We start from the raw sequence: 14,069 nt of genomic DNA, 5'->3' as shown, positions 1-14,069 counted from the left end.
TATACACATATCAGAAGTCGTAGGCGAGTTTGTTGTGGGGAGATATAGGTCGAATTGAGAGCAAACGCGGTGGTGCGGAGAGTGAGCGCGCACATGCGACAATGACGCAAACGGCGCACACCAACCTTAGCGAGGAGGCTGTCGCTACATTATAGATTGACGGACAAGAGATATCGATAGAGTGGGGAATATCTCATCTCAGTCCCAGGCGGTGGAGGTGAGTAGACAACAGAGCGAGGAGGATATCAGTGCGACCCCCAGCAGTGGAGAGCTAGGACATGAAGGACACTGAGGATGACATGGCTATGAGACATATTCAATCCGCTGTGCAGAACGTGGTGAAGTATACTAGGCTTTGTCATGAACAGCTTTGGCTATGACCATCTAAGCTTGCCCAGGTGTATTTCTATTGGGGGAGGAGGTATTGTGTCTGCCAGTACACACGAATTCGATATTAACCGACGTGCAAAGACTCGATGAGCAATCGTCCCACTGTCTAACCAAAGATTACCATCATCAAACGCCTTGCTGTCCGGTTTAGGACTACTATAAGCAATCGCCCTCTTATTCTGTCTGAGATCAACGTAAGCAATCACCCACTTGTCTAGTCCAAGACTACTATAGGCAATTGATCTCTTGTCTAGACCAAGACTTCTATAAGCAACCGCCCTGTTATATAGCCTAAAACTACCATACATACTCACCGTCTACCAGTTACAGTAGAGTAAGGACAACATGTTCTGCCTCTCAGGGACGTGCTCAGAAACAGACTTATGAATGATCGACATATCTGATGGTTGCGATATCTCTAATCCTAGGAATACCTTTACGTATGGGATGGTTGCGGGGATCATGAGTGGCTCGTCGGTCTCTGTCACCGCAGTACCAGTGTGAGCAATCGACGATGGGTACTTGGTAGAAAAGGTATAAGTATGATCTTCAAACCTCGCAACAAACTCCACTCACATCCTCAACAATATCAACGACAATCATCCGACTCAGGAGGACCATCAACATGCATTCCATCCAATCTATCAGCCTGGCGTTCATCGCCCTCCTCGCCACGGTACACCTCCCCTTTCCCTCATATCCTCCCAGTGCGCCAAATCAAACTAACATCGACCTCAGACCAAAGCTCAGGTGAGCCTTGACGACGGCGGTACCTTCGGTGGCTGCCCCGGAGGCTGCTGCATCCCTGTCTGCAACTTCATCGTCGGCGACCAAGATTCTCTGGGCGCATTCGGAACAGTGGATTTTGCTGGCACATGCAAGCAAAACTTCGATATGAAGAACGGGGGTACTCAAGACTTGGATGACGACTACCAGGCAACTTGGGTCTACGAGCAGAATGGGCCTGGTTCCGTTGCCATCGATCTATTCCGCAAGAGCGACAAGATTTACAATCGTTTCGAGGTTTCCAACTGTCAGTTGGCTAGTATTGGTGGAACGCAGTGCGCTCCTGCTGACGGAGGCTGTGTAAGTTGTGGGTCGTGAGAAGTGAGAAGTATGCTAATGGATGCGTGTAGGACTTGAAGCTGATCCTCACTGAGGCCCAGGGTTAGAGGAGTGACAGTACTTACGGCGGCATGTGGAAGATGTTGCTATTGAGATGGTGATAGGGTCGATATTCGTCGACTACTCGCCAAAAGCTTCTACTCCTTGGGTACAATCTTTTGGCACTACACTCGTTTTATGAACTACTATCAATGAATTGTCACTTCCCTGGCACATACCTTTGAGATGCGTTCATGTCTGCTTGTGTTCGCTTGCCACACACCTACCGCTATGCATAGCAAATATGCTAAAGTAGCTGGCGAAGCATTTCATTAGTAGCGCTGATGTGCAGTTTCACATCCAACGAGGATCCCACCACCACACCTCCATCACCACTCCATCTCCAGCATGTCTTCTTATTCGTATATGTATCACCAGAAAAACCATGAAACACGCAAATCACATCTGACACACCCGTTGAACCCTTATCTCGGCTTTCGTGGGCTGGAAAAAGCACATGCGCGGGAAAAGCAAGTCTGAGCTACCATGCATCAAGAAATGGTTCGCAGCGGCTCATGCCGGTGCAGACGCATACTTCGTGGGTTCAAGCGTCTAGATGTGCGTTAGCTTCCTGTCACATGCTTGATCAACGTGTTGAGCGGCGTTCTGAGGGACGTTGAGGCTGTTGAGATGGTTGATGATCTACGTTTATGTCAATAGACTTGTTCGATATGAATGACAATGTATTCCCACAAGAGTTTATGTACGCGGGTGACCGAGTTGGGGTAGAGCGGTGAAGGAGATGCCCATTTTGGTTTCTCAGGTAGCTAGATGGAGGATAGATGATGGAAGGTAGTGCGGCAGCCGCGATAATATGTCGACATGTACACACTGTACCATATCTCCAAGCAAATGTACTACGTGATCAGTGCACGTTAATCAAACCACCTGGCTACCCTCTCCGCAAAGTAGCGAGAAAAAGGGAATGCAAACTCTTACCCATCCACGCCTTACATGTACGTACACCGACATACCTGAACCCAGTAAACGATACAGGACAGCCGGATCTAGCCCTCACCGCCATCTTAAACCCTCATCCCGTATCTCTATATCACCTGGGATCTACGTGGTTAACAGCGAACGATCATACTTTAAACACCTAGCTACCTCCGCCCATGCCTCTACTCCTTCCTAACTTGGTCAAGCGTACCGTTACCCGTGCAAGTGTACCACTGAACTCATCTGTTCAGACCCTGAACAGCGCCACAGCAGTCCAACAGTACGCTGCAACATCAACTTCCTCCCTAGCCGCATTGTCCGTCGCATACACCAGCAACAAACTCAACTTGTCAGCGGCCCCCAACGCCACGCGGCGCCCGGGAGATGTCCAGCCTGCATAGCTAGGCTTTCGCGACACTGGATACGAAGAAGTGTAGAACTCCGAGTGGGGCCGTATATGAGCTGAACGATTGGCATGTATGTGAGCATGCATGTTTCACATTTCCCTTCTCTTTTGTTTCTGCTAGTGAGTGCGGTGCCAGTGCTAGTGGCGGGGACGCGCCGCAGGAAACGTGGACGATAAGATAGCGAAGAGCGTGTTGTTCTCGCGTGGTACACTACGAGTAGATGCAGGTAATCGGTTTCAGCCACCCTGTCTGCGCGCTTCTGCGAACGTGTGGATAGCTCGGGGACCGAGGGTCGGCATTGCGCGTCTCGCGACGGGCGGGAACTGAGAGGTCAGAACTTCTAGAGTCTGTTGACCAACTGGCCACGTGTGACTAAGGTGAACGGAAACTGTAGCATGGGGTTAGTTGTCCGAATGACTTGTCTTGACAGGTGTTGCGAGCAAGATGAATGCCGTGGTAGAGTGATGTGTCTGCCTGGCGACGCCGTGGGCTGTGCCTCAGCACCGTCGAAAATGTCAGATGCCTTCCTCATCGCTGCCACAACGTCGCAACACTTTCCACAACATCATCATTGCCAGTCGCATGCAGCGCATAAGATAGTCGATATCATATCAAGCATGACTGTTGTGTTGTGTTGTGTTGTGTTGTTGGTGCCGCGAACTCTTCACGCCCGCCCGGCACTCAGATCGGCAAACCTGATCTCCTGCGCTGCGCACGCAGCACCAACCGAGAACGCGTTTGATCGACAGGCACCACATCCGCACCAGCGCAATGGTGCCGACTCATCCTCCGACCGAACCACGCTCCAACACAACTTCGCGCCCGCTGCCAATCCAGACTTTTTTCTGGCAGACTAGCACGCGCGTACTCAGAAACGTTCGGTGGCTTTGAACTTGTTTCGGCGGCTTAGAAAGAAGAACACGTTGGGGCGTTCTTGGTGGTTATTTGGTTTTTGCGTGGTAGCGAGATTGTGTTTGGGATTGTTGGGTGAGGGGTGCCTGTGAGGGGGAACCGCTGGTGCTGAGGGGTGTGTACATGGGTCCCCGCTACTATGGCAGATTGTTGTTGTTGCTGTTGTTATGGACGACGATATTTGCAATCAACGCAAGTGCGTAGGGCAGACATTGAGTTCCGCAATTCCAACATTCCGCCTCATGGCGACATGATTGAGTCATCACTACGATCGATATGGACACTTCCACCTCGATTCGAAGCAGATACCACGTCCGTCATGTTGCATGCCTGCTGCCCGATCTGACCGATATCTCCACCCGCTCACGCGGTTCCATGACCTCTGATCGCTTATACCCTGTCAACGGATGTGTAGTCGCAAAAAGAAGATTCTGCCAGGAAGTACTCTTCCATCATCTAGCAGCCAGTCGAGCATACAACCTCGAGGTATGACTGGTAAATCCGCTCCACAGCACCACAAATCCCTCCCACAAGCGAAATTACCTGTAGTTGTCTAGAACACATCCGCTTGTTGGTAGTCTTACACCTAGTGATGTCACACCAACCCGGCTCCGAGTAGGTATCGATAAGCGGGCAACACTTGCGAACGTCTTGCATGAGCTTTTCGTCGCCGGCTCCGCAGGACGTTGCGCTGTTCGTATGATTGGTTTGTGTGGAAAATCATGATGGTAGTGTTGTAATGTCCGCCAATGGGAAGTTTTGAGCGACAAATGCAGGACTTGTCGGTCCGGCAGATAATAGTAATCGTATGGCTGGCTGAACTAGAGAGCATGTGTGTCGCCTAGAGAACGGCGGCAGGAACAGAAGGTGTCCGCATGCAGTAGTGTTTCTGTGTAGCTCTTGGTTTCGCAATGTCTCAGTTGGCGCATAGAGGCTGTGTTGTTGCTCTGTGCAAGGGCAGGTTGCTCGACCAGATGTACAATGTCGAGGGCGACATGCCGCACAACCATGAAAGAACCAAGACAGATGATGGAAGCACAAAAATGTCCGCGTCACTACTCTCGCTGGCCATGAGAGAAGGTCCAGCGGCCGGTGAGCAGAAGGTACACATGGTTTTCGCTTACCGGTCCGTTTCTGCTCAGAGGAGCGTCACAGGGAAGATCCAGCGAACAGCGACCCACCACGTCGTGTGAGGCTTTTCTGGTCACGGCTGGCGGTGTCGCTGTACACCGTACTAGCAGTGGGTAGTCTTCCAGATTTTCACCATGCATATACCGGCTACCACGTTGCGATAAAGAGCCTTATCGTCCCGCTGACGGCACCGGGGCTCCACAAACGTTGTATCGGCACATCTTGCTGATCCGTGAATGGAGAGAATCCTGCCTAGGTGCAGGTGGGCTGCAGATGTGGAAATGGGCGGGCAAAAAGTCGTCGTGTGGACGGTTGCGTCACGATCCTGCGGAAGGACTGCATGCCCTGACGGAGTTGGAGAGTTACGCATGCATAGCCGAGGGGGAAGACGTGTCCGGCTCACAGACTGTCGCGGCTGAATGGAGTGTACATTATGTCTGCACACGGCAGTGACAGTGATAGATGAAGGTTGTGGACTCGTCAGGGCGACGGAGACTAGACTCGTTGGGTGAAAACACGTGCCGGAGTGTGACAGGAACACGCAGGCAACGCGGCGCCGATGTGTGGAAAACGTTCTGGAATCTGGAGGGTCAGTATCCACGGGCGGCTGCCCCAATCACAGCTGTTTGGGTTCCACACTGTGTAGATCGCAATTGCGCGGCCTTCACGACGTCGCCCGCGGGTGCTGAGTCGAGTGCCGCGCCTTGGGATTGCGCACTGTCGTTGTGAAAGTCGAGCGACAACTCTTTGCTTCCTTGCCGCTTGCGAGTCTGGCCAAGGGGAACGCGGCTGCGACAGGCGATGAAGCGACGAAGAGAGATCAAAAGCGGCTGAAACCTCGGAGCGCCAACTGTGCCTGGCTCAGGCACACCAATGAGAAGCGCCAGCCAAGTCAGGATCGCGCGCTATCCAGGGGTGCAACATCCGGTGCAATTGGCCCTGACTAAATTAGTAACGGGGATAGTCCGCAGCGCGCTAGGCCAATTCTGTCTCCCAGGAGATGAGATGGGGGCAGCCCGGCTGAAGGGCCACTTACCTTTGTGCCTGGCCGCTTGTTTCCCTTTTCCTCCTTCACCCCAACATATAATCCACACATTGTCCCTCTTTTTGAAAAGGCAAATTCGCGCGTTCACTCTTTCACGCCCGTCTTGCGCCTGCTAGCTCTCGCTCACCCAGTCACTCATTACTCATACCTCAACTACTCGTTGACCAACCACTACCAGCGCATCACGACACGCCGTTGAACGACGTTACGACCTGTCCGCAGTATAAATACCTAGCGCTTACCTCACTCAATCACCCTTACGCAACTTCACGATGCGTTACTCTTCCGCCGCGGTGCTGAGCACCATCGTCGTTGGTCAGGCTGCTGCTGCCAACCTCCACAACCGTCACGCCAGCTTCCACGCCCGTCGTCAAGCGTAAGTAATGCCTTCGAGTCGACAACGAAACCAGGATGCTAACTCTTCGCAGTGAGGTCAAGCGCAGCGCTGCCAACGAAGTTGACTGGAGCAAGGTCGCATACGATCTGAGCGATGTCGACTGGAGCTCCGTCTTCGCCACCCCTACTCCCACTCCTGCTCCCGCGGCTGCCCCCAAGGTCGCTGAGGTTGCCGACTACAAGACTCAGGCCGAGCCCACACCTTCCTCCACCAAGCAGGAGCCCACTACCACCAGCGCCAAGCCAGCTGCTACCTCTGCACAGTCTAACGACCCTCTTGGTGACCTCGGCGACGCTTTGGACAACGTTGGTGACGCTATCGGTGGACTCGTCAGCTCCATCTTCGACGATGTCCAGGACTGGGTCGAGGAGCTCGGTTGCAAGAAGGGAGTGAACAAGCAGTCACAGTGGGATGGTATCTGGGTCGGCGGTGACAGCAAGTGGAAGGCTGAGTTCATCAACGACCGTTCCGATCAAGACATGCTCCTGTTCTGCTGGAGGGCACTCGGCTACTCTGGCATGTCCGTCAAGGCCAACCAGCCCGACATCTCAGTCAAGATCCCTGCTGGCAAGTCCCTCGAGCTCTCCTGGAAGGAGGGTGTCCCCTCCGCTTGCGCCCCCGTCTTCCCCGGCTACAAGGATGACGGCTTTCAAATCAACAACACTTGGTGGGAGGTCACCTTCGGTGCCTCGGGTGCCTTCGATGTTTCGCGTAACATCAACATGAACGGTGACAGCATTAGCTCCAAGGGCTCCAAGTGCGTCTCCGACATGAACACCTGTGTCTTCAAGTGCAAGAACGGCATGGACACCTGCGAGCAGGGTTCCGACTACGACCTCTTCAACTGCAACTCCAGCGGTGGCGGCGGTGGTGGCTACGACCCAATCATGGCCGGTACCGGTGGTGGTTGCTCCATGGGCCAGAACGGTGAGACCGTCAAGGTTGTCATCTCCTAAACGCTTCCGACATGAACATGCTTGGAGTTGGATTGCGCTTTGGGTCATTTTGTGTATTACTCTTCGCCATATTCCCCCTTTGTACCTTGTCGACCTGAACGTCTCCTTGCCTAGGCAGTCATCTTGACTTAGTTGCCTGGCAAGATGCCCACGTGCACTTTGGGTAGTGGTCGCAGGTCCATTCGCGTTACTCGTCACGGCTCTTAGCGGTCTATGTGTATTTTGTAAATGTTTATTGTTAGTATCTCGCAAATTCCAAAAGCCATAAAAACTACATCACCTTTCTTGCTTGATTGACATCTAACGTGAAGCTCGCGATATTGCACGCGTCATCACGTCTAATTGCGTGCTGTGATCGGCGTGGTTCCCGTTCGGGACTATCCTGGTTCTCCAATATTGACGCTCAGACATAACGTTTGCTGCTATCTCCAAGGTTGTTGCGTTCCTAGACCAGGGCCAGAAACCAGGACTTCGCAAGCAAATTTCCGGCTGTGGAGCGTATTGCCTGGGGTAGGTATGTATAGCCGTTATTGCTGCACAAGTGGAGCGATTATCGCTTCACTATCCAAATCTTGCGTGGTCCAGGGTTTGGAGGCCGCTGTGATCAGAGGCCGCGTAGTCTGTTCGTAGCTTCGATGCATCGTTGGGCTATTAGAATATAGCGCTGGCTTAACGAAGCGACCAGACGGTGGATCGATCGACTGCGACGACTCTGCGCGCGTCTCCCGATTCTGTTTTCGAACGACCTGTCTGTTGGTGTGTATCGCGCGTGCCTTCGGTTGGGTGCCGCATTGTTGGTGACGGTGGCACGGTGGTTAGCCAGCCCTAGAGGTTTATCCGCAGCGCGTGTGTTCACCATCCCTAGGCGAGGTGTAGGATTGATCCAGCGACGGCAAGCGAAAGTCGAAGAGCGATGGCCAGACATATCCATCACAGGTAGGAACGACCAGGCGACAGTGTTTCGAGCGCGGCAGCCATGGTGTCAAATGGGGCAGTCGCACCATATGCGTAGAAAGAAAGCGCAAACCCCAGACCAAAGAACCAAACCTCGCAGCACTGTCTTGGAGTGAATAACTTGCTGTAAGCCCGGCAGATGAACCAAATACATCTCTGGCGCTCCGCGTTCTGTTTGGAAAGATGTTGAGTGTAAGAACGCTCGCAAGGGGAAAGCGCAACCACAGCACCAAACGAAAGAACCCCGCGTGACAACGAAAGAGAAAGGAAGAGTAAGTATCGAGTAATTTGATGGGCTTGATCATCAGCAGAGTCCTGGAGCATGTTCTTTCCACACGCGACACGCAGACTATGAGTAAGGAAGGAGCAACAAAGACACGATGCACGTTAGCAAAAAGAAAACATAGAAGGGAAACCCCTCACTCAAGTACACGAACGATACGAGAATATGGCAATGACACTATCGAATGTTCAACATTCCTCTAGAACCTCGGTTTCGTTGGTACACCAGCTCGCCGGACCTTTGTCCTGGTAGGCTAAGCTGGGTAAAGCGGCACATGCAATACGAGAGCCACGAGGAGGGGGCCTTCTAGATGCAGCTGTCAAACAGAAAGACACGGGCTAGATTTTGGGTCGCAGTTTGTAGAATACATACGGTTAGATCTTGATGAGTAAAGATGTTCTAGGGTGGTGTATGTTCCTACGCTATGTATCATCATCTGGCCACCCCTAGGGACGAGGCCACGAAAAGACACTTCCCATACAAACACGTTTTGGCGCGCGCTCGACTGATGACGGTGAAGCACATTCCGGTCTTTGGCCTGGTAGTTGCATGATATACAGTACAGTCCACACCTTTCGTCGACCACAGACTTGTGACGAGATGTAGCAGGGTATGTGTCGGGCATAGCCTTGGTACCACGTACGCAGCAACATGCGACACGACTGCAAGCAACACCAAGCATCATTGGAAGGACAAAGTGATCTCATAAGTATTCCATTCCATGTGAATACGCCCATGACTGGTAAAGCAAACTGCGCATATATCTGAGTGCGTCTAAGCAAGCTATATCTCCATCGCGAAAAGTGCTTTTCTACTCATACATAGGTGCCAATGCAACCAAAATACGGCATGAAGGATGCAACATATATGGCGACTCTACAGTCAACCATCTACAACTCGTCGTGGTCATCGGGCATCTCATCGTCACCACCGGGGCCGCCAGCGCCGTAGAGCTTGGAGGTGATGGGGTAGGCGACGTCGGACAGCTTCTGGAACTGCTCGTCAAAGTCCTCAGCGGCGGCCTCGGCGGCGTTGCTCTCGAGCCAGTCCTGAGTCTCCTTGACGGCCTCGAGGAGAGACTCCTTGTCCTCCTCCTCGATCTTGCCACCAAGACCCTCGTCGTCGTTGACCTGGTTCTTGAGGCTGTAGGCGTAGTTCTCGAGCTTGTTGCGGGACTCAATGCGCTCGCGGTTGGCCTTGTCTTCCTCGGCGTACTTCTCAGCCTCCTCAACCATGCGCTCAATGTCTTCCTTGCTGAGACGGCCCTTGTCGTTGGTGATGGTGATGGATTCACCCTTACCAGTGCCCTTGTCGATAGCGCCGACCTTGAGGATACCGTTGGCATCAAGCTCGAAAGTGACCTCAATCTGGGGAACACCACGGGGCGCGGGAGGGATGTTGGTAAGCTCGAACTTTCCAAGTTGGTTGCTGCAGACATAGGTTAGCAAATCGATCTTTGTAGTGGACATGCAATGGCGCGGTAGATACTTACTTGTCCTTTGTCATGGCTCGCTCTCCTTCGAATACCTGGATCAAGACTACGGGCTGGTTGTCGGCGGCGGTGGAGAAGATCTGGCTCTTCTTGGTGGGGATGATAGTACCACGCTTGATAAGAGTGGTCATGACACCGCCAGTGGTTTCAATACCGAGGGTAAGAGGGTTGACATCCATGAGAACGACGTCGCCGGTGGCGGCGTCACCGGTGAGAATACCACCCTGAACAGCAGCGCCGTAAGCGACAGCCTCATCGGGGTTGACATCCTTGCGGGCCTTCTTTCCGAAGTACTCCTCAAGCATGGCCTGGACCTTGGGAATACGAGTGGAACCTCCAACGAGAACAATGTCGTCGATTTCGCTCTTCTTCATCTTGGCGTCCTTGAGAACCTGTTCAACGGGCTTAAGGGTCTTCTTGAAGAGGTCGTTGTTGAGCTCCTCGAACTTGGCGCGGGTGAGGGTCTCGGAGAAGTCCTTGCCCTTGAAGAAAGACTCAATCTCGATCTTGGTGGTCTTCTGGGAAGAGAGAGTACGCTTGGCCTTCTCAACCTCGCGCTTCAACTTGGACATGGTCTTGGAGTCCTTGGTGATGTCGACGTCGTTCTCCTTGTTGTACTTCTTGGTGAAGTAGTTGATGACACGGTTGTCAAAATCTTCACCACCGAGATGAGTGTCACCAGCGGTAGACAGGACCTCAAAAACGCCGGATTCGATAGTGAGGATGGAAACATCGAAAGTACCACCACCGAGATCGTAGACGAGAACCTGGCGTTCCTTCTGGTCGGTCTGTGGTGCGTTAGCTGAGTTGCTCCAACGGAGGATGCTGATGTCTTACCTTGTCGAGGCCGTAAGCCAGAGCGGCAGCGGTGGGCTCGTTCACAACACGGAGAACATTGAGACCAGCGATAGTTCCGGCGTCCTTGGTGGCGGCACGCTGAGCGTCGTTGAAGTAGGCGGGAACGGTAACGACGGCGTTCTTGACAGGCTCGCCAAGGTAGCTCTCGGCCACCTCCTTCATCTTGCCCAGAACCATGGCGGAGACCTCCTCGGGGGTGAAGGTCTTCTCCTCGCCGTGAACCGCAACGGAAACCTTGGGTTGACCGCTCTTGTTGACGACCTTGAAGGGGAAGTGCTTGATGTCATTCTGAACAGACTTCTCCTTGTACTTGAGACCGATGAGACGTTTCTGCTCCACAGTCAGTATGCCAGCCTTGCAACAAGGGTATACGGGAGTGTACGTACGATATCGAAGATGGTGCGTTCGGGGTTGGAGGCGAACTGGTTCTTGGCGGCGTCTCCGACAAGACGCTCGTCATCGGTGAAGGCTACCCAAGAAGGTGTGATACGGTTACCTGGAGAGGACACATGTCAGTTTGGGTGTGTGAGATGGTCGAGCACGCAGACTTACCCTGGTCGTTGGTGATGATCTCAACCTTGCCGTTCTTCATGATACCGACACAAGAGTAGGTGGTTCCCAGATCGATACCGATGACGGGGCCGGAGACACCATTGGCGTCCTCCTTGATGGGCTCCTGGTCCTGGGCGTGTGCTGTCTTAGCCAGCATCAGACCGCCGACAAGGACGAGGAGGAGGTAGAAGGCAATGGACCATGTTGAGCGCTGGTTGGCGCCCCGCGAGCTTCGTGCCATTGTGATGTGTGTGTAGTCGTCAAGACTGGGGGTATGGCCTAGATGCCAGGTGCAAGTGCGGGCGTAACTCTCTGGGAGCTCGCAATGTGTGGAGTAGACGGGGCTCTCCGGGTATCGCTGGGAAAGAAACAAAAGGCGAGTTGCGGTGGTTGCAGTTGCAAGGTGAGTGGAGGAGGGAGGGCAAGTAGCGGTGGGCGGCTACTGTTATATGGACACGTCGTGGAAGTATTTCGAAAGAACACCTTGCGATCTCGAGGATCTTGCTCCGCAAACGGTCTAGCGCGCACCTCGCCCATGGCCCGTTCACTTTGCCCCAACCGCCCGCATCAGCCTCAATTTCACCTGCGTTTGACGCAGCTGGCTACAGGACACGTGTAGTTCGCTAGCACTGTGGTTTCACTGCGCCCGTGTAGCAGGTGTGACTCCGCGCTATGCAGACCTATAGGCCACAGTAGCTTCTTGTGCAGACGATGATGGGGAAGTCGCAGCTCCGTCGTTATCTGCTATCGTGCCTCTAGGCCAATTTACCCCTCCATCTAAGCGAACGCGAACATCTACAAACCTCGGTGCTCTACCATCTCAACGTCCAAGTCGCGAATCAATCCATCTGAATTGCAAAATCGCCGTTTCCTCCATGCGCGAACCCCAGCCAGTCTGAGTCGCTGCGTCGGTAATCTCGGACACGGCCCTCGTTGTCTGTCCCAAGTTCCAGGTGTCCTTCCGGTGGTCTTCCAGTCGCTAGGCAGACCGATCTACACGAGACACCGGCTCCACCGCACCGCCAACACCATTCACCTCGATGACTCCTTGGTCGATATGCAACGTTTCCTCAATCTTTTTGCCACGGGTGTGAACACGCTGCTTCAAATCTTCATAGCTGCCTAGCAGAAGGACGGATCAAAGCACCCTGCCCACCGTGCACAACCAATCACCATACTTGCACATGTGAAAGGACTCGCCTGTAGGTAAAACTGGCCTCTTTGAAAGCAAGAAGTGCGAAAAACACCATAGTGCGTTGTTTGATGCTCCATTCCGGAATAGCTTGAGATTTGCTCAAGAGAACCTTCGCGACCGTTCCCCTGTCCCACTCTGCCGATCAGCCGCTTCGCCGACACAACCATCGGAACTCGTCACCAGGCCTTTGCCAAAGTCTCCCTGAAAGTACTCAGTATCTCAGCCCACCGCGCACCAGACCTGCTCTTCCACACAGCCAGACCGAGAACGCCGACACCCAGGGCGGAGGGTATCGCCTTCTTGGCAAACCTTGTCGCAACGTGTCTGAAAAACATGTCCTGTTTCTGCCTTACCCGCTTCACATGCTCGTCTCTCTTGTTCTTGACAGGGAATGGCTCCTCTGGCACCTCTTTCTCGAGGAACTCGCATAGCGGCTTCCAGCCATCCTCCAAGCGGAACTCGAGCAAGCGCTCGGCAGGCACCGCAGCACGGATTTCTGCATAGTGTTTCCTATATCGATCCTTGGCAACCCGCCGCATCTCATGCACATTACGCACGCCATAGAAGCCCAGCATGATCTTGCGAATCGTCTTGCCGCCATTGAGACCGTACAGTGGTCCCAGTACGTTGATCACGAGATCAGCGCGAAGCCCCCATGTCGTGCTGAAGATGGCCGCCTCCATACTGTCGTACCACTCGTCGATATCACGTTCCACCAAGATTAGCTTCGCCTCGGGATAGGCTTCTATGAGCTGCGTCGCGAAGAACGAGCTCATGTCGGTGACGGCCTCATAAGGCCCAAAGATAACGTCCCAATCGGCGCGTGTGAAAGGTGCGCCTGTATAGGTCGGCAGCGAAGGGTAAAAGGCATCGCATGCTTTGCTGAAGAACTCCCACTCAATTGGGGAACTAATGGCCTGGATGCCGTGGTGCACGCCTTGATATCCGAGAATCTCGAGAGCTTGAGTAATGGAGGCCGACCCTACCCTCGCTTCAGTCAGCTTCTCCCGACGGCTGTAACAATAGCAAAAGCAAACGTTGGAGGAACCCACCAGTACGCGTCATCCCCAATGAAAGCACCTTCAGCTCTCGCTTTGGGCGGTCGGCAATGGAGGTTGGTGTTGCCATGGCTTAGACCAAAGCTGGTCTCAATCACGCAGAATGGCCGACGAGTGAAGATGGTTGGGAGTGGGACAGAAGGTGATATTTCTTGACCATTGTAAGCTCGGCAGAGAGGTGACTATCCCAACTTGCTGCCCACCGTGGACCGTGGTAAACATTCCATACTCATCTACTGGACCGCCTACCACGTGGTCAAAGGAGTGGTCATCTTACTTGCCGCTGTCTAACTCAAATGTGAGCGCCGAAGAGCGCCCACTGCTATCAATACGATC

General features: G+C 53.4%; 4 protein-coding genes across 4 annotated transcripts; 2 read left to right on the top strand and 2 right to left on the bottom strand.

Moving 5' to 3' along the window:
* Positions 1-1,015: 1,015 nt before the first annotated feature.
* On the top strand, positions 1,016-1,562 carry J4E78_006673 (uncharacterized protein; the record flags this gene model as incomplete). The annotated part of the gene is made up of 3 exons (XM_049367283.1): positions 1,016-1,066; positions 1,129-1,476; positions 1,527-1,562. The coding sequence occupies 3 exons, from the start codon at positions 1,016-1,018 to the stop codon at positions 1,560-1,562; spliced, it is 435 nt and encodes a 144-aa protein (XP_049221030.1).
* A 4,698-nt stretch (positions 1,563-6,260) lies between these two features.
* Positions 6,261-7,341, top strand: J4E78_006672 (uncharacterized protein; the record flags this gene model as incomplete). Its single annotated transcript, XM_049367282.1, has 2 exons — positions 6,261-6,364; positions 6,417-7,341. 2 exons carry the CDS (start codon positions 6,261-6,263, stop codon positions 7,339-7,341), a joined length of 1,029 nt encoding a protein of 342 aa, XP_049221029.1.
* Positions 7,342-9,468: 2,127 nt separating this feature from the next.
* Positions 9,469-11,721, bottom strand: J4E78_006671 (uncharacterized protein; the record flags this gene model as incomplete). Its single annotated transcript, XM_049367281.1, has 5 exons — positions 9,469-10,006; positions 10,071-10,858; positions 10,908-11,258; positions 11,315-11,424; positions 11,481-11,721. The coding sequence occupies 5 exons, from the start codon at positions 11,719-11,721 to the stop codon at positions 9,469-9,471; spliced, it is 2,028 nt and encodes a 675-aa protein (XP_049221028.1).
* A 1,130-nt stretch (positions 11,722-12,851) lies between these two features.
* Positions 12,852-13,803, bottom strand: J4E78_006670 (uncharacterized protein; the record flags this gene model as incomplete). Its single annotated transcript, XM_049367280.1, has 2 exons — positions 12,852-13,657; positions 13,728-13,803. 2 exons carry the CDS (start codon positions 13,801-13,803, stop codon positions 12,852-12,854), a joined length of 882 nt encoding a protein of 293 aa, XP_049221027.1.
* Between the last annotated feature and the right edge of the window lie 266 nt (positions 13,804-14,069).

Source organism: Alternaria triticimaculans (genome assembly GCF_023758025.1).
Source record: "Alternaria triticimaculans strain BMP 0046 chromosome Unknown scaffold_9, whole genome shotgun sequence".
Taxonomy (NCBI): Eukaryota; Fungi; Ascomycota; class Dothideomycetes; order Pleosporales; family Pleosporaceae; genus Alternaria; species Alternaria triticimaculans.
This window is presented reverse-complemented; position numbering and strand designations above follow the sequence as displayed.